Source organism: Corylus avellana, chromosome ca9 (assembly GCF_901000735.1).
Source record: "Corylus avellana chromosome ca9, CavTom2PMs-1.0".
In the NCBI taxonomy this organism is placed as follows: domain Eukaryota; kingdom Viridiplantae; phylum Streptophyta; class Magnoliopsida; order Fagales; family Betulaceae; genus Corylus; species Corylus avellana.
In genome coordinates this window covers 6,159,336-6,176,254 of record NC_081549.1, presented here as the reverse complement: position 1 = coordinate 6,176,254, position 16,919 = coordinate 6,159,336, and the positions used below count along the sequence as shown (strand labels likewise).

The following is a 16,919-nucleotide window of genomic DNA, read 5'->3' as shown; positions in this document are numbered from 1 at the left end:
AGAAGTAGGAAGCAGATGTTTTGCACCGCGAGTGACACACCTATACAATACCATGATATAGATCTTGTCATTTTATCCCACGCAAACAAAGGGAAGTGTAATGGGAGGAAGTCATATTGTTACCACTTAAAAGTGGGATTTAGAGTGCGTTGGACACTATGATTTCGCTAACTAAAAGTGCAATTTTAAATCAAATTGCAAAAAATGTATTGCTTGAAACCACATTTAAAGAATCGCGATTTGAAGATAATGAAAAATTTACTAGGTAAGAAGGTGCGTTTTTTAAAAAACACTATTTTAAAGACTAAGCTACAATTTTAAATATTGAACTACAATTTTACCAAACGTTTAATTGTGTTTTAAAAAATATATTTGCCAATCGCACATTGTAAAATCATTAATTTTAGATCACATTCTTTTGAAATTGCAAACCCCATACAAGCCCTTAACTAAAGCCTTCCCTGAAATAGATGGGGTCATAGCATACTTCTAAACCACGTATAGAAGTATCGCTTTTCTGTCTAATTTTGAGAGAAGCTCGATCTCATTCTTCCTCAGTGAGAAAACATTCTCTCCTAGTGAAAGCCCCCACTGCCTTCTTTGTGAGCATATGGGGATGAGCTTTGCCTCCTTCCTCCTCCCCCGCCCTCACCGGCCTCCTCTTTCGCTCCACCAACCCTTTCGTGAGCCCTACACCCCATCCTTGAATAACAGATATGGGATTCTTAAACCCAGATTTGCCATTCACCTTCAATACACCCCCGCGCTTAAACCCCCCCCACACTCCCTTTCCCTCATGCTTGGGCTTCACACGCCCAAACTGCAGATCCATGACTTTTTTGTTAATTTCTGTCGCCTAAAGTCTCCATTGTTACAAGAGCCCTTCAATTGCTTCATCAGTCAGGCTTCCCTCCAATTGGACATCGCTAAAAAGCTCCTTGTCATTGGCTCCAAATTTGTAAATCTCAGTGCATCCTCTCTTGTCATCTTCTTGTTGTTGCAAGTGTCATCTCAAGTAGACTCTCGTGGTCTGCACCAAAAATATCCATTCAGGATAACCCTTTTCTTGGCTTTCAATCCAAGAATCAATGTATATATGTATTGGGTCATTTTATGGCCGATTTCCTGTATCTGCTTTTGTTTTTCTCAAGCCCTATATTTAGTTGTTTGGGGCTTGATTTTGGGGAACCCACCCCTCTTTTAATGAATTTTAATCTTGCCTATAAATTATAATAATACTAAAAAATAAAAACAAAGACCTACATATAGAAGTGGACAAGTCCGACCCATTTCACCAACCCTGAATTTAATGAGGGATGCCAACATATATCTCCAAAATATAACTCCAAACCAAGAATCCTTGGTTTGTCTCATAACAATTACACATTATCACCTGAACGTCCCCAAGGAAAACTATTTTAAGCTATTAATTGAAACAAGCACGAAAGAATGCCTGAGAAATATGGTAAACTATTTAGCGTTCCTAATTTATTTAGAATATAAAGTGTGATACAAGTACAATCAACAAATGAAGTTTAACAAACAAAAGATGAGTGTTTTGTGTGCAGGCTTCTACCTCTAAAAGCATAATGGACAAGAGAAATAGGCAGCAAAGTTAACTCTCAAAATCAAGAACCTATAAACTGCACATCGATATGTCACCCGAAAATCACATGGCAGACAATGCGGGAAAAAAATGCTCAAGGACCTTGAAAGAGTAGACATCAACAAGCAAGCCCTTTTAGTAGGAAAAACCAAAAAACCAAAAAATAAAGAACAAACTTGCTCCTTAGTACTAGATTTCTTCTATATATCTCAGAAAAAAAGAAAAAACCAACAAGAGCAATTAACATTATAAAACAAAGGAACACAACAAGAAAAAGAGTGCTCCCCTAATTTAAGGACAAGCACACCTTTTACATAATTAAAGACATAACTCTCCCTTTCTTAGATAAGCTAATAAAAGTTGCTCTTGCGCGATCAGGAGCCTGCATTTCCATTAACATCCTTTTTCATAAAGCAACTCCAATTGTATCAGATGAGCATGGATGTCATCTATATCTACATAATACCACTAATAAATGAAAGAAAAGTTTGTCAATTTACTTTAAGATGCTTTCTCTTTCAAATTACATAGTCTCTTTAGAAATGTTTAAGAAGACACCATGCCTTTGTTCACATACTCCACTTTCACAAGTAATTCCTAAATTGACTGCATTAACACATAGTATTACACCCCACATGTGTATCCACGTGCAACCTCAAAAATGGCAGACGCACACCCCAACTTAGGCAGAGTTGAAACACACCGTGCATGCAAACAAAACAGGTATTCAACATCACAACTTCCACCGGTAATACTTTCAGGTTCCTCAAAAATCAATAAACAAGACTAATTTGTGGAAGGAATGTTGAAGTACAGCATCTGACAGCAAAAGTCAATAAACACATATCGATAATATCATTTCCTGAATATATGAATAATTTGTCTGCAGAAATCACTATGCAACAGCATCCATGAGCAAAGGCAACAATCCAATATCTCCCTAACAATTTTAAACGAGTAATGTTACTTTTCACACCCATTTATCACACTCATTTTACACCAGTTGACGTGACGTGTTTTAAGTGCCTTTTTTTTTTTTTTTTAAGTGGCTAACATGAGAAGCCACATTAGCCAGTATGAAATGTGTGTGATAAAAAGGTGCAAAGAACAACATTACTCATTTCAAACTACTATAAAATAGGATGCTCAATGAGTGCAAAATTACATTAAAGATAATATCTTAAAGAGTAATGTTATATAACACATCACTATCCCACTATGCTAACTTAACATTGTCAATCTACTCTTAGATCAACCTATGTTAAAAGAAAACGAAAATCCAATAATGGATTGGCAATGCCACATTGCCATAATGGAATAGTGGTATGGTATGTATCAATTCTCTATCTTAAATATAAGGGGGGTTGAAACCATGTTAAGAAAATGGACTTTGAAAAATATTTCACAATCAGTATGAGCGTCAAGTCTTAAAACTTCAGGTCTTCCTCATCTTTCTACATTTAAAGAGGTCATTACCCAGTACTGGTCCTGCTTAAGTAAGTCTTGAGAACGGCCACTTAACCTCAGCAATCAATGATTAATAATATTATAATGAGATAACAAAAGCCAAACATTTTAAGAGGAACAAAAAAAGGAAACTTATTTCAATAATTTGAGTATGGCTAGATTCTTAACTGAATAATGTTAAATAGTTTCTGCAACAAACAGCTTTGAAACTCACGTTAGTGCGATTATCATAAATCAAATGTATAGACATCCAGGAACCCTAGGTCACTCTGTCTCAACAGCCACCGCATTATATTATAATGAAACAGCAGTAATCCAGCTTAAGACACTACATTTCCAGATTTACCAAATTAAAATCAAATCAATAGCTAAAAACTAGATTAGGAAATGGAAAATCTGAGACAATAATCATTTCAGACAAAAGCCCAACCAATTCAAGAATTCATCTCGATCACTGATCCTACTTCTCCTTAGAGAATCAATCAAATTATGTTTTTAAATCTCGAAATTAGAATAAAGTCAGTTCCATATGATCTAAAAAAACAAAAACCATAACCTAAATTGAAAAAAACAAAAACGGAAGAGTAGCGTTTAGCGTTGAACCAGATCAAGATCAATTGGTTTTGGGATCGGGCATGGGGAAGAGGCCGGCGCCGGCGCCTCGTGGCGGAGCAAACCCTAGAAACTTCTGCAGATTGGTGCGGATGCTGATAGAGCAGAGGAAGTAGAGGAACGCCATGGAGCAATCGGTCGGATCGTCGCCTTGCAGGCCTCTGTGGCTCATCTTCATGACGATCCCGAAGGGCTTGAACGGCAATTTGGCCACGACCTTGCCTTCGAAGAGCGAGTTGAGGAGGCCGAAGACGACGAAGAGGACGAGCGCGACCACGGCGCCGGACTTGAACTTGAAGAGCGAGAGGTCGCGGCTCGACTCCTTGAGGCTGCTCTCGACTCGGTCGATCTTCTTAGTTTTGGACTTCTTGGCGAGCTTAGCGGAGGAGGACTCGGTCTTCATGGTCTCCAACTTCTTGGCGGCCTTGTCGATGGAGGACCGGAGGGACTTGTAGGAGGTGGTGCGGTAGATGAGTAGCCATGAAATGGCCTCGCAGACTATCGCGGTGCAGAACGAGATGCTCAAGACGGTAAGGCTGTCCGAGTATTTGAAGGAGGAGAAGAGCTGTGGGGTGGCCATGGGGAAATGGGGAGCGGTGTTTGGTGGGTGGGAAAGTGCGAGAAAGTGGGAGTATTTTCTCGTTGAAGTTCCGAGGGTGTATGACCTGAGTTATATTCAATTGGACGAAGGTTCGGAGTAAAATAAGGGGGTGTTTGGTTGCAGGTAAATGGGACGTGAAAATGAGTTAAGGAGTGTGATCGAATTTTGGTCACCTTCATTTTCGGTTGCAAATGAGCAAACGAGGGATAAAGAAAACCCGCTCTCACTCACTCACTCTCTTCATTCTAACGCCCCTTCTTCCCCTCCAAATCTCCTTTCCGTCACCGCCGGATTACTGCCATGACAATCCCGAAAGATTGATCGATCTAGAATCTAGATGACCCCTTTTTGCTAGGGATTCAGCTTACATGTTGCAGAAGAATACAGTACATTTCCTGTTATTTTAAATCTACGGCTGAGATACTTATAAAGATAAAATAAAATAAATCTGCGGCTAAGATTAAAACTTCCTCCTTTTAGCCACCCCCCACTCTCTTTTTTTTTTTTTTTTTTTTTTTCAAAACAAATACAAACAAAAGGGAAAGGTTACTCAGGGGATCCTTCCCACTATTAATTTTAATGAAAGATAAAGATAAAAGAGGAATTGAGAATGCTACCAAACACAAGGTTGGTAGCGGCCCACTTTGCGAGGTGGTAGCCGTTTTCTATTGAAGTTGTAAACATGATGCTGTATGATATTTCCTTAGCATAATTGAGGGGACATTAATTGTCATTATTTTATTTGAGCGTGACTATACTCTTTAAGTCAAAAGAAGCTCTTAGTAGTACCTTAATGCAATTAATATTATTTAAGTTTGTGAATAATTTTTCATTGCAAAGAGTCGAACTGATGCTCTAATTAGTATTAATGTACTTTGCTTGATTTCCTTGTAAATGATTTTCTTACTAATGAAATGGTAAAACTACTTAAATGTAGTATTTAGAGCATTTTTAATGGAATAGTCAAATGTTACTTTTATCTAAAATGACTCTTCAAATGTTTAAAAAACCCTGCATTGGATTAGTCAAAAAAAATGTAAAATAGATATTTGATTGGAAGAGCTAAAAAAAAAAGGTTAAATGTAACAGCACTTTTCAAGAGAACCATTTTATTTTTTATTATTTCTTACATATTTTCTCTTTTTCTCAAATATTTTCCTACTTTTTTTCTCGCATGTTCTCTTTTTTCTAAAACTTTTCTAATTTTTCCTCTTACATGTTCTCTTTTTCCCAAAACTTTTCTGACTTTTAATAATATTTAAATGATATAGATAAAAATATAGCTAATCGGATGTAGGAGACCTTTAAAAATTCATTAGCTAAATTAGATAAAGTGTGTTTTGAGAAATCATTTTGCATAAAATTTTAACTCCTCCATTAAGAATGCTCTTACTTCTTTCATTAAACACCAGATTTTGGATGGAAGTGTTGATGAAATGGGCCGTGGCATTTAGCACTGGATGAGCTTGGCAGGCTCCAGGATTTTGGATTCAAGCCCACAAGATGGACCTATTATATATGCGTTGGTCCAAGTGTTTTTGGCATACCGGTGAAGCGCATGCATGCTGCCTTTTGGCAGTTAGTGGAGCTGCATTTTTTTGATGCAATCCTTTTTTGTTTGAAGGTGATGATTCTCTTAATATTATCTCGGCAATCAACAACACAAAATATTGTTTTTCTGATTGGAATTTTAATCCTATCATTGAAGACATTTTTATGTAACTTCAAAGCTTTCACTTCTAGACTGCTTTGAAAGTATCTCAGAATGCTAATAATAGAGCACATTAGCTTACGAAACGGGCCGTTGCCAATAGGATTTTTGGTAGCATTCCCACGAATTGTTACTTTATGCCTTATGTTCGGATTAATAGTAGAAACAATCAACCTTTGTAATATCTTCGTATTTCCCTTCTTCAATTCCCTTTCACTTTCCCTTTCCCTCATTTGAATTTTTTTTTAAAAAAAAATTGAGTGTTTCTTGCATTAATCCTAATGTTGTGATGTACAGGATTTGCTATGTGGGTGTTTGAGAAAGAGACAGCTTGGTAGGTGTAAGAGAATTCTCAGTATGATGAACACATGAGTTGATTAAGAAAATGGTAATATTCAGTAGTTGGACAACAGCTCATTTGATAATGCTTTTTAGAAGGTGATTTTAGCTTTTTGATTGTGACATACATAACATAAATGTGAAAGCAATTTTGAGTATTTTATATGCTTAGTAATTAACTTGAGTTGTTTGTTAATCTTGCTAAAAAACAAAAACCAATCTTAAAAATGTAATTTAGGGTTTTTTTTTTCTTCTAATTGAATAGGGGCAAAAGCAACGAGGAATTAATTACCAATCCCAAACATGTTAGACTGCTGAGAAAGATTATGGTGGGATGCTTAATGCAAGGGTTATAAATATCAGCAATTTTGCTCCTTGCATGTCTTTGTGGAGCTAGAAAATTTGAAAGAGTATAGTTATATATATATATATATAAAATACAATTCATTTTGCTTCTCAAATAAAATAGAAAAAGAGACAAATAATAATAAACTATTGTGGCATGTTGTTCAGTTTATACATATTGATGGCAACCTTGGAAAAGATTCTCTGCCACTACGGGACATGTAAGCTGAAGAGCGTTAAAACCAGTGAAAAACGAGCCAACTAGTAAAGTCTGTTTGGTTATAATTAATTATCATTAAAAAAAAAAAAGGTTTCAGATTTTTAACTCACACAAAAACTGAGTATATTTATTTTTAAAAATCATCTTTTCAAATCACAGCCAAACACACCCCCAAAAAATACAACGGACACACGTAGGAGCGACGGCGAAGTGACAGGTGGTGTATGGTGACGCCTCCTCCTCAACATGTCCAAATTTTGCTATCTCGTCGCTCACTCAAAAAGACAATCTCTCACAAATCCCTTTGGCTGGTTTTTTGAAGGAACGAAAACACCAAGCTTGCATGTGATCAGAATAAAATAAATCATTTCAATAAATATTTTTCATGCATAAAATTAATAAAATAAGAAGAAGAAAAAAGCATGCAGCACTGCTTCAGCTTATCATATATATCAGCTATGTCTGTTCAATTTTATTAGGCATACAAGTTGACGTACGCTCATATATTCTTCGATCATGTTGTTTCATTTGGTTTGTTCTCAGATTTCTGAAGTTTGGTTTTAGAAATATTCGTTTTCTGCTGTTTCTGATTCCTGAGTGATATATATATTGTCGTAGTTTTGGTTGTTAGATTGGTGCGTGGGCATGCATGTTTGTTTGAGGTTAATTAATTAATTGTTTGTTAGAATCATAAAACATAATCCAAGTGTTATTGGTGAGTGAATGGAAGGTGGTTTGGAGCACGTAAGAACGCCATTGTTGGCAAGTAGTGAAGGTGAAAAGCCCAGCCAGAATGGCAGCCTGAGAAATCTCAGACGTGATTTCTTCTCCAAATTGCCTGACAAGCTTCGCTCTGGGCTCGATCCTGAGGTCCCTTTTTGTTTGGATCTTTCTAAAACCACTGGGTTGGTAAAAGGTATACCTATGAATCGTTCATCAACTTTATTCTCCAAGTTTATTTATATATATCTTTCATTGTTTCTAATATTATTCCAGCACCGGCAGCCCCACTAATTTCTTTGTACTTTTAGAAGCTGAGAAACATACTGAACTATGTCTTACATAAATGTCTGTTGCACATGGCTATTACCTGGAGAGGTTGGGATTGAAGTTAAACAACAAGTGCTATATATAAACAGCGTCAGGGGAAAAGATAATTAAAAATTGTTGTCAATATGTTTGGTCAAAATCTTCGTATAGTACTTCTTAATTTCATGTGTGAATTAATTATTCTTGTCCCTATATGAAAGAAAGTTGGAAGTACTTAAGTTTTATAATGTAAGTGTAACGATCGACTCGCACAAGCTATACGTACGTAATTAATTAGCATAATCACTTTAAAAGTATTAGTTAGTTAAGATACAATCAAATCTCTCTTTAAAGTGAATTAGGATCCTATGAACCAGACTACCAGATAATATCCAATTAGTTATATTGGAATGTATTTTTGTCTCATCAAAAAGTGAAAAGACAAAAATATCCCTCATATATCTAAAATTGCATTAAAAAAAAAAAGAAGTTTTAAAGTGTTTTAAAAAAAAGTTTTTTTAAAGCTTTTTATTTATTTTTATTTTTTTTTTTATAAATGTGTTTTGACAATTTTTAGAATAAAAAAGTTAACGAATTATTTTGGAATTTTTACGAAACAAACTAACTTTTTGTTTGGCATATATAGCTTTTTAGGTACAAAAATTGCTTTTTAAACTATTTTATTAACGCAATCTCAAACTGACTGTTAGGACTTATGAATATTTTTATAATCAACCCACTCAATGTGGGAAATTTATCTTCCGTGTGGGACTAACTTTCTGGGGTATTTACAATCTTCTCTACTCAAATATCCGATGTACAGTCTTTGTCAGGGCACATGCCATGCGGTGCATTAGCCCTAAGTACATATTGTTACTATGTTGTTTTTATATATTCATTGTAATGACTCACGAAAAGTGTTAAACAAATCTTCGTTATTACTCCGAAATGATTAGTCAGGTTATAATTGAAACTCCCTAAAATCACTTATAAAGCTCATTCTCATCTAGTAAAGAATCAATATTGTGACACTTAATGTGGATAATTTATAAACATCTTTATAATCTATTCACTCAATATAGACCATTCATCTTCTTAATTAATGTGAAATTAACTTTCTGGGGTCACAATCAGAAAGTTGCAGTCAATTAAGTGGTTTGCTTATTGAGATGGTTCAGACAAGTTCTTTTCAAATTAAATTAGTGGCAACCAAATCATTTACAAAAATTTTACCTTTTATCAAAAGGAAGGTATGTTTCTTTCTTCTAATTTTTCTTGTCATTATTATGATTCATTCTTTTCTTTTCTTCTTAGGAGAGAAGGATTACTATGAAAAGCAGTTTGCCACCCTAAGGTCTTTTGAGGAAGTTGACTCTCTAGACTCACCCAATGTTATCGATAAAGTGCAAGATCATAAACAACTAGCTCAACATGAGAGAGCCATCAAAATTTCCAACTGGGCAAATATTTTTCTGCTTGCTTTCAAGGTTATCTCCTTTACATTTTTCTATAATTCTGAAATTTTAATGGATGATTTAGCAGGTTTTATTACATCTTTTTCTGCCATGTTGCATAATATTCTGATGTAGCAAGGGGTTTAGCAAATGTTGTTTCCACTTTCTGTCCTCCAAAATGTCCTTGTTTCTTTTCCATTCAAAAGTGCCATCGTTTCTTTTACATAGCATTTTGATCTGCATTTTTTTTACACAATAGTAAATATTTCCTTATTTATTCTTAATAGAATGTATTTAGAATAGGGTCATTTCAAAAATGATCTTGATTTTATTATATATAATTGTCACCTTGAGATTGGGGATGGGCTTGAATCAACAGGATCTACTTGTGGCCTCAATGAGATTTGATTGTTGCAGTATATATAACCTCTCTTTTTCTTGCTTACAACATTTGCATGCTCATGATTGAAATGAATAGATCATTTTGCAATATTGCAGATATATGCTACAGCGAAGAGTGGATCCTTAGCTATTGCAGCATCAACACTAGATTCATTGCTAGATCTGATGGCTGGTGCTATACTTTGGTTCACACATTTGTCAATGAAAACTATGAATATTTACAAGTATCCAATTGGAAAGTTGAGAATGCAACCAGTAGGCATTATCATCTTTGCTGCTGTCATGGCCACTCTTGGTATGTTGTTATTGTGTGATCGAGTTGACTTTTACTTCACTGACTAACTGTGTGCCATTTTGTTCCTATCTAAATCTCATGCCCATGATTTAAGGTGAATATATCTTCTCTGGATTTTATTTATGCCTTATGTTGGATATGCTTATCAAGCATTAATTTAAAATGTTTCACAATCTAAAAGCTAGCTACTTACAGTTGGTGGCAAATTTATTTAAGGGTGACTTTAATAGTTCTCATTCAAGAATATTTAGAGATGTTTTTCATTATGATTATCCATTGCTGAAATGCTCCATACATAACTTTGGACAGAGGTTTCAAGTTCTTTCAAAATGTAATTTCTCTTTTTGTCAGTATATTAACTCTTGAATTTATTTATTTATTTTTTTCATTCTGATGATCAAGTTCTAATGTGATCGTACAAAAGATGGTATTTGAGATAGATCATGAGCTAATTAATGACTACATTTACAATGACACTATAGCCCTTCCCATACAGGCTTCCAAGTGCTTGTCCAGGCTGTAGAACAACTGATCATAGACAAACCTTCTGAGAAGATGACTTCAGAGCAATTGGTCTGGTTGTATGCAATCATGCTGACAGCCACTGGAGTAAAACTTGCCCTTTGGTTTTACTGTAGAAGCTCAGGAAACACAATTGTCCGCGCTTATGCAAAGGTACAACTTTCTGCTTATAATAATTTATATACTTTTTATCTATGAAATTGACTTGCTTGATGTACCAATGATTTCCAGGATCATTATTTTGATGTCGTGACAAATATAGTTGGTCTGGTTGCTGCTGTTCTTGGAGATGAATTCTATTGGTGGATTGATCCAGTTGGTGCAATCATCCTTGCACTATATACAATTCTAAATTGGACTGGAACTGTAAAGGAAAATGCAGGTTCTCCTCTCTCTCTCTCTCTCTCTCTCTCTCTTTGTTTTTCCTTGCTTTGTGAGGAAATTCAATTCATCCTTGCACTATATAACTAGTTTCTCTTGTTTGTTATTACTTGCAACTTATGCTTCCATATATATACATATATGTGTGTGTGTGCTGGTTTCTTCTTCATTTAGTTTCCCTGGTTGGACAATCTGCTCCTCCTGAAGTCCTGCAGAAACTCACATACCTTGTCCTAAGGCACCACCCTCAAATCAAACGTGTTGACACAGTCCGTGCATACACCATTGGAGTTCTTTATTTTGTTGAGGTTAGTTGACTAATCTCGGAAGTGTTCAAGAAGAATAAGCTAAGGATCCTCCATTTTACTAACTCATGTTTTCCCCACACAAAATTAGGTTGACATTGAACTGCCAGAGGATTTGCCATTGAAAGAAGCCCATGCAATTGGAGAATCATTGCAGATAAAGATTGAGGAGCTCCCTGAAGTTGAACGGGCGTTTGTTCATCTAGATTTTGAGTGTGAACACAAGCCAGAGCACTCTGTTCCTCACAGGCTCCCAGACAGCCCGCCTTGAGTTTTGAGTTTCCAATTTCCATCATGCTATGTTTTGTAATTTTAGCCCAAGAGATTTACCCTTTCTTGAATGGATGTTGTCAAGACTTCATAGTACACTTTCAAACTTAATAAGTGAATGATGAGACAACTTTTGAATTCAAAATCTATCTCTAACACTTAAACCGATAAAAAAAAATTAATTTAATCATTTAATTAATATTCTAATATAAAATACAAAATATTATTTAAGAGATCGGGATTTTCTCATCTCCATTATTCCAATTCATCTTTTGGGAGTGAAAATTATTTAGCAAAGCTGGTAAAATATAAACATGAGATATACTAGGATAGCTAACTGATAGGGCCAAGTATTTTACAACTCAAATGCTTCACGTTCTTCTTGAAGGAAGCATGTGCCTGAATTATGCTATAAGGAGTTAAAATCAAGAAAGATTTAGCCCTCAAAAACTTTGATTTCCCAAGAAATCCACCATAAATTTTTCTTTCGATCAAGTTAAAGTTCATAGATTTTTAAAAAGAAAAATGTTACACCACACTTTTAACTCATTTTGATAATGTGGGCTTCTGGCCTTTCGCCGGAGGGGATTTTTTGGGCAGGTCGGAAGCGAGCGAGAGGGAGAAAGGGAGAGGCGGCTAGCTGAAGAGAAGAAAAGAAAAGGGTTAATGTAACCTAAAATTAATCTTGCGATTTTTATTTAATAATAAATGGGCTGACATGGCATGGTTGACTGACTATGCCATGTCAGCAACTCTGGATTTCTATCAGATATTTTTCCGAGGATGATAGAGACTCAACTATTTTTCCTAACTTTGAGTCAACTTTTACCTTATTTTTTAATTTTAAAAAAAATGAAAAAAAAAATGTGTAAGAAATGACATTATTATTAAGAAAGAGACCTTTTTTTTTTTTGAAAAATACCAAATAAAAGAAGGACCAAAAAAAATATAATTGCTTCACACATTTTTTTCATTTTATTTTTTCTTAAATTAAAAAATTAGGCAAAAATTTGCCCAAAGTTAAGCAAAATAATTGGGCCTTTAACATTTTCCTATTTCCCCGGTACCTAGCATTAATAAAAAAGAATGCCGGAAAGAAGCAGCTGTTAAGTGGGCCAGGGCCCAGAAGTAGGGCTTCATTTTAGTGACGATGAGGTGTGTGTCACTCTCATATCAACCGATAGTGTGGGAAAATGGAAATAGCTTTGCGAAGTTCAGGAGGCCCTTAATTCGCTGCGTTGAAGGTTAGCATTTCTCTTTCTGGTTCCCTCTATGACACTTTCAGAGGCATTTTGATGTTAACTTGCTGTGACCCATCTCTTGTTCCGTATGATTTCACTCACATGTGAATCTCTTTTTCCTTTTTTTTCGATGAATAAATAACATGTGAATCTCTGTTGGGATGAAGCTATGACTGTTTTCCATGGAAGTTTGTCTTTTCGGGTTTCAACTTGGGGTTTCTTTTCTGTGTCATCTGTTGCATAAATGGTCTCACTTCGTGAACTAACAATTTGTTCAGACTCGGAGGCACGCAAAAGGGAATGTAATTTTGAGTTTTTTGTTTGTTACTGATAAACTTGACTGAATTAGTCCATCAAGTTGTACGAGAATCAAATGGGTCTAAGCTACTCCATATGAGTTTGTAGAATTTCACTGTAATGAACTTATTTTGTCTTCCCCATATATGGGTATGCAGATAAGATACATGGTGTCTTAAAGGAGTTCTGGAAAAGTGGCGTTTGGTTGATTGTGGGAGTCCATCCACTTGGTCAGTTTTAGTGCAATGGACTGCCATTGTTTTCCTAATTAATGTTGCAGAATGTCAATCTCTAAAACTTGATAATTCTTTCTTTGATTTTATTTTTCTTTTGTTTTGTTTTGTTTTTTTTTTTTTTTTTTTGGGTTTTTTTAATCACCACCACACTTCGATTCAGTGGTCTGAACTTTTAAAGTTATTTTATTGTGATTAGGATCATTGTTCACCTTGGCACTTAATCATCTGACGTTATTGTCTCTTTCTTGACAGGGGCATAGATCAAGAAGGTACTTGGTTGATCTGCAAGAATAACTCGAAGAGAGTTGGATCGTATGTTAAACAGAAGAGCCTTGAAAGATTAGCTGTGACGCCTTTTGGTTTATTTCTCAGTATCAAATAGGCACTTAGTGCTGAAATTGCCTGTCTTAGAAAAGGGAATACATAGATTTTATTCCATGAATTCTCTTTTTTCACCTACTTCTATCCTCCTTCCATCACCTAGACGGCTGTTCACACCACATCTTCAAGAACAACCACAAAATTTATGGAATTACTTTCACCATTATCATGGTCACCGCCCCTTTTCACGCCCTCTGTCACTGCCATTCATTTCACATCATTCTTTACGTGCTCATAAGTTATCTGTTGGTGCTACAAGTCCTCCAAATGAGGGAGCAGTATCTGTAATCAATTTTGAAGACTTTGTTGAAAAAGATTGGTCATTTCTTGATTCGGATAATCTCACTTCTGGAGATGAGCTTAACACAAAGATTGACCGCATTATTTCTGCAGGAAAGATTGAAGAAACTTCTAAGGTTTTGGTTTCACTTGGTTCTGAAGGATTTGTAGATCGCTTGGTTGATACATCACCATGTAATCTTTTGCTTGTCGCCCATGATTCACTTTTTCTGTTAGCTTGCATCAAAGAAAAATATGACAAGGTTAAATGTTGGCAAGGCGAACTTATATGTTTACCAGAGAAGTGGGCACAACTAGATGTGGTGTTCCTCTATTTTCTGCCTGCTTTGCCTTTCAAGCTTGACCAGGTTTTTGGAGCACTTGCAAAACGTTGTCTGCCAGGTGATTTGTTAGTAGATATTTTTGTGGGCATTAAACTTAATGGTTTCTTTTTCCAGAGCAGAATTCTCAGTTGACACTATCTTTCTTGAATTATGGATTTCTGCCCTAGACATGTAAGTGATGCAAGTAAAGAGATCTATTCATTGGAAAGAAAAAGAATAAAAGTGAAAAGTAATTGGATTTTCACTATCCATCTAATTGTATCTTAAATCAACCCAGTCAAGTGTTATTAGTTTGGTATGTTGAATACCTTAAACCATGAAATATTAACTGTAAATAACATTAATTCTGTATCTTTTAATATCCTGATTCCTTGCTTAACTTTCATAATCTCAACTCGGTGCTTGTAGTATTTTGAATTCCTTACTTCAAATTGCTCTGTTTTGATATGAAATAGCTTTTGTAGTAAATATGATGAGAAGATGATGAAGCTGTACTTAGAATAATGCTGTCTGTATATTAAAGGAATATCAGAATCCTTATATGGATCTTGCTTCCTTCCTGCGGTTCTGAGTTCTTTCTGTTGCTTGTACAGGTGCAAGAGTGGTTATAAGCCATCCCCAAGGAAGGGAAGTCTTGAAACAGCAGCAACAACAGCATCCAGATGTCATAATTTCTGAATTGCCCGATAAGATGACTTTACAGAAAGTTACAGCTGACCATTCTTTTGACATGGTTGAATTTGTAGATGAGCCTGGGTTTTATCTTGCTGTTTTGAAGTTCTCTTAGGCAAAAGGAATTGCTGACAGATTTTCGCCTAATCCAAACTTGATTTCATGTCATGGAAACTGTTTCAACGTGAAAATATCATATGCAAGAGTTTTGTATTCGATCTAGTAATACAGATTCACACCATTGCTTATTTATTATGTTCACTGTTTATTGTGGATATATTTTTTATTTTTACAAAAAATCTATGAACTTTCTATAATACCCTTAGTTCTATTGTAGAAGTTGGGCATGAATTTTAATAAGAATCTTGTTTTGTCTTCTGGAATTATAAGGATAATTTTTTAAAATATCAAAATAAATGTTTTCACCTTTTGAAAGTAGACATTTATTCTGGAACATCATAAAAAAAATTCAGACATTTTAAATGCGGGCAAAATTATAAGTCTTTGAAGTACATTTCTTTTTTTGCCAGTATGTTTGAGAGTGCATATGAAATTGTGATTTTGTAGACTAAAAATATAATTTTAAATTAAATTGTGAAAAAATGTGTAATGGAGTGCTTTTTTAAAAAAATAAAAATTGCTATTTAAAAATGTAAAAAAATTGTTTTTAAAAATTAAACTGTGGTTTTAAAAGTTAAATTACAATTTTATCAAACGAATAACTATATTAAAATTGCATTTTCAAATCATAATTTTTGAAATCACAACCTCATCCGAACCCTAAAACTGCTGCTTTTCTTCTTCTTCTTCTTCTTCTTCTTTTTTTTTTTTTTTTCACAGAAAATGATAGGAGGGAAGTGGTAGCTCCTCTATCTATTTTATGGTTGAAGAAGTGCACGTCCAACTCACATCATCAAGATGATAATAGATACCATCCCATGGCAACATAAGAGATAGTGGAATTCATTTGGGGGTGTACAAGCGATTAAATTTATTGGCTAAAATCGCTAACAACAACAGCCTAAGGCGTTTATTGAATTTTAATAACCGTAACCGCTTCGCTTAGACGGTTAGCGGTTATTCAAACCAATAATCGGTGGTTTTATAATCATTTTTTTATTTGGGCTTTTGGGCTTTTTGAGGTGTTTTGGGCATTTTTGTGCATATTTTAAATAGTTTTTGGTTAAAGTATTTCCAAAAACAATGAATACGATGAAATTCTATTCCTAACTCATATTTAAAATATTATCTTCAAGGAGTAACTCAATCGGCTGTGGACCACGCCTCATAAAGCGGAGGTCACTAGTTTAAATCCCCTCTCTCCCTTCCCTTGTGTGGACATGTCAAAAAAAAAAAAAAAAAAAAAACTCATATTTAAAGCAACACCATTTTGGTGTTTAACATCAAAATGACGTTTTTTATAACTGCCTATTAAATCTGTTATGCGATTAGCGGATGCGGGGCAGTTATAACCACCCCTTTTGTACACCCCTAGATTTCATTCTTAGCTCGAAAAGTTTTGGCAGATTCAAATTGTACAAGTCTGTGTGATAAGAAAAGATATTGCCAATGATCATGCTTTATTAACGAGAGCCATTTATCTCATCAGAAATTTTCTTTCCTCAAAATGTTTTGGATATTATTACTTTGTTTTAAAACCAATTGTATATTCTCACTTGCATCATTCTTAATGCATGTTGATGCAAATTTCCGAACACGGATTAGTCCTCAACACATGGGAAAGTGCTTGTCTGGAAATTTGCATCAACATGAAGAACATTGTAATCTTTTAGAAATTTGCATCAACTTGAAGTTTGTACTTTCAGCTCCTCATCTTTTAGAAATATAATATTGTAATTTTTACTGCTTCTGGAACAATACTTTGTTACCAATCTTGTTCGTAGGGGACC

General features: G+C 34.9%; 3 protein-coding genes across 6 annotated transcripts; 2 read left to right on the top strand and 1 right to left on the bottom strand.

The window, feature by feature from the left end:
- Positions 1 to 797: 797 nt before the first annotated feature.
- Positions 798 to 4,617, bottom strand: LOC132192020 (uncharacterized). 3 transcript variants are annotated; one of them, XM_059607198.1, is made up of 2 exons: positions 3,677 to 4,617; positions 798 to 1,030 (listed from the first exon to the last, which is right to left on the bottom strand). In XM_059607198.1, the coding sequence occupies exon 1, from the start codon at positions 4,263 to 4,265 to the stop codon at positions 3,687 to 3,689; it is 579 nt and encodes a 192-aa protein (XP_059463181.1). In that variant the 5' UTR covers positions 4,266 to 4,617; the 3' UTR covers positions 798 to 1,030; positions 3,677 to 3,686. The 3 variants fall into 3 exon arrangements, with proteins under 3 accessions (XP_059463181.1, XP_059463183.1, XP_059463182.1); XM_059607200.1 differs by lacking the exon at positions 798 to 1,030 and adding an exon at positions 1,971 to 1,988; XM_059607199.1 differs by lacking the exon at positions 798 to 1,030 and adding an exon at positions 2,407 to 2,425.
- Positions 4,618 to 7,353: 2,736 nt separating this feature from the next.
- LOC132161697 (metal tolerance protein 4) lies at positions 7,354 to 11,671 on the top strand. Its single transcript, XM_059571873.1, has 7 exons — positions 7,354 to 7,817; positions 9,245 to 9,417; positions 9,883 to 10,081; positions 10,578 to 10,756; positions 10,835 to 10,985; positions 11,159 to 11,292; positions 11,381 to 11,671. The coding sequence occupies exons 1-7, from the start codon at positions 7,625 to 7,627 to the stop codon at positions 11,558 to 11,560; spliced, it is 1,209 nt and encodes a 402-aa protein (XP_059427856.1). The 5' UTR covers positions 7,354 to 7,624; the 3' UTR covers positions 11,561 to 11,671.
- A 1,050-nt stretch (positions 11,672 to 12,721) lies between these two features.
- On the top strand, positions 12,722 to 15,334 carry LOC132192147 (uncharacterized). 2 transcript variants are annotated; one of them, XM_059607394.1, is made up of 3 exons: positions 12,722 to 12,803; positions 13,586 to 14,395; positions 14,931 to 15,334. In XM_059607394.1, exons 2-3 carry the CDS (start codon positions 13,771 to 13,773, stop codon positions 15,122 to 15,124), a joined length of 819 nt encoding a protein of 272 aa, XP_059463377.1. In that variant the 5' UTR covers positions 12,722 to 12,803; positions 13,586 to 13,770; the 3' UTR covers positions 15,125 to 15,334. The 2 variants fall into 2 exon arrangements, with proteins under 2 accessions (XP_059463377.1, XP_059463376.1); XM_059607393.1 differs by lacking the exon at positions 12,722 to 12,803 and adding an exon at positions 13,256 to 13,327.
- The last annotated feature ends 1,585 nt before the right edge of the window (positions 15,335 to 16,919 follow it).

Excerpts from the sequence above, each read along its gene's own strand:
- LOC132192020 (XM_059607198.1), bottom strand. The coding sequence starts at position 4,265 with ATGGCCACCCCACAGCTCTTCTCCTCCTTCAAATACTCGGACAGCCTT.
- LOC132161697 (XM_059571873.1), top strand. The coding sequence starts at position 7,625 with ATGGAAGGTGGTTTGGAGCACGTAAGAACGCCATTGTTGGCAAGTAGT. Across the intron at positions 7,818-9,244 it reads AACCACTGGGTTGGTAAAAG|GAGAGAAGGATTACTATGAA; the intron begins GTATACCTATGA and ends TTTTCTTCTTAG. Across the intron at positions 10,986-11,158 it reads AACTGTAAAGGAAAATGCAG|TTTCCCTGGTTGGACAATCT; the intron begins GTTCTCCTCTCT and ends TTCTTCATTTAG.
- LOC132192147 (XM_059607394.1), top strand. The coding sequence starts at position 13,771 with ATGAATTCTCTTTTTTCACCTACTTCTATCCTCCTTCCATCACCTAGA. Across the intron at positions 14,396-14,930 it reads TGCAAAACGTTGTCTGCCAG|GTGCAAGAGTGGTTATAAGC; the intron begins GTGATTTGTTAG and ends TTGCTTGTACAG.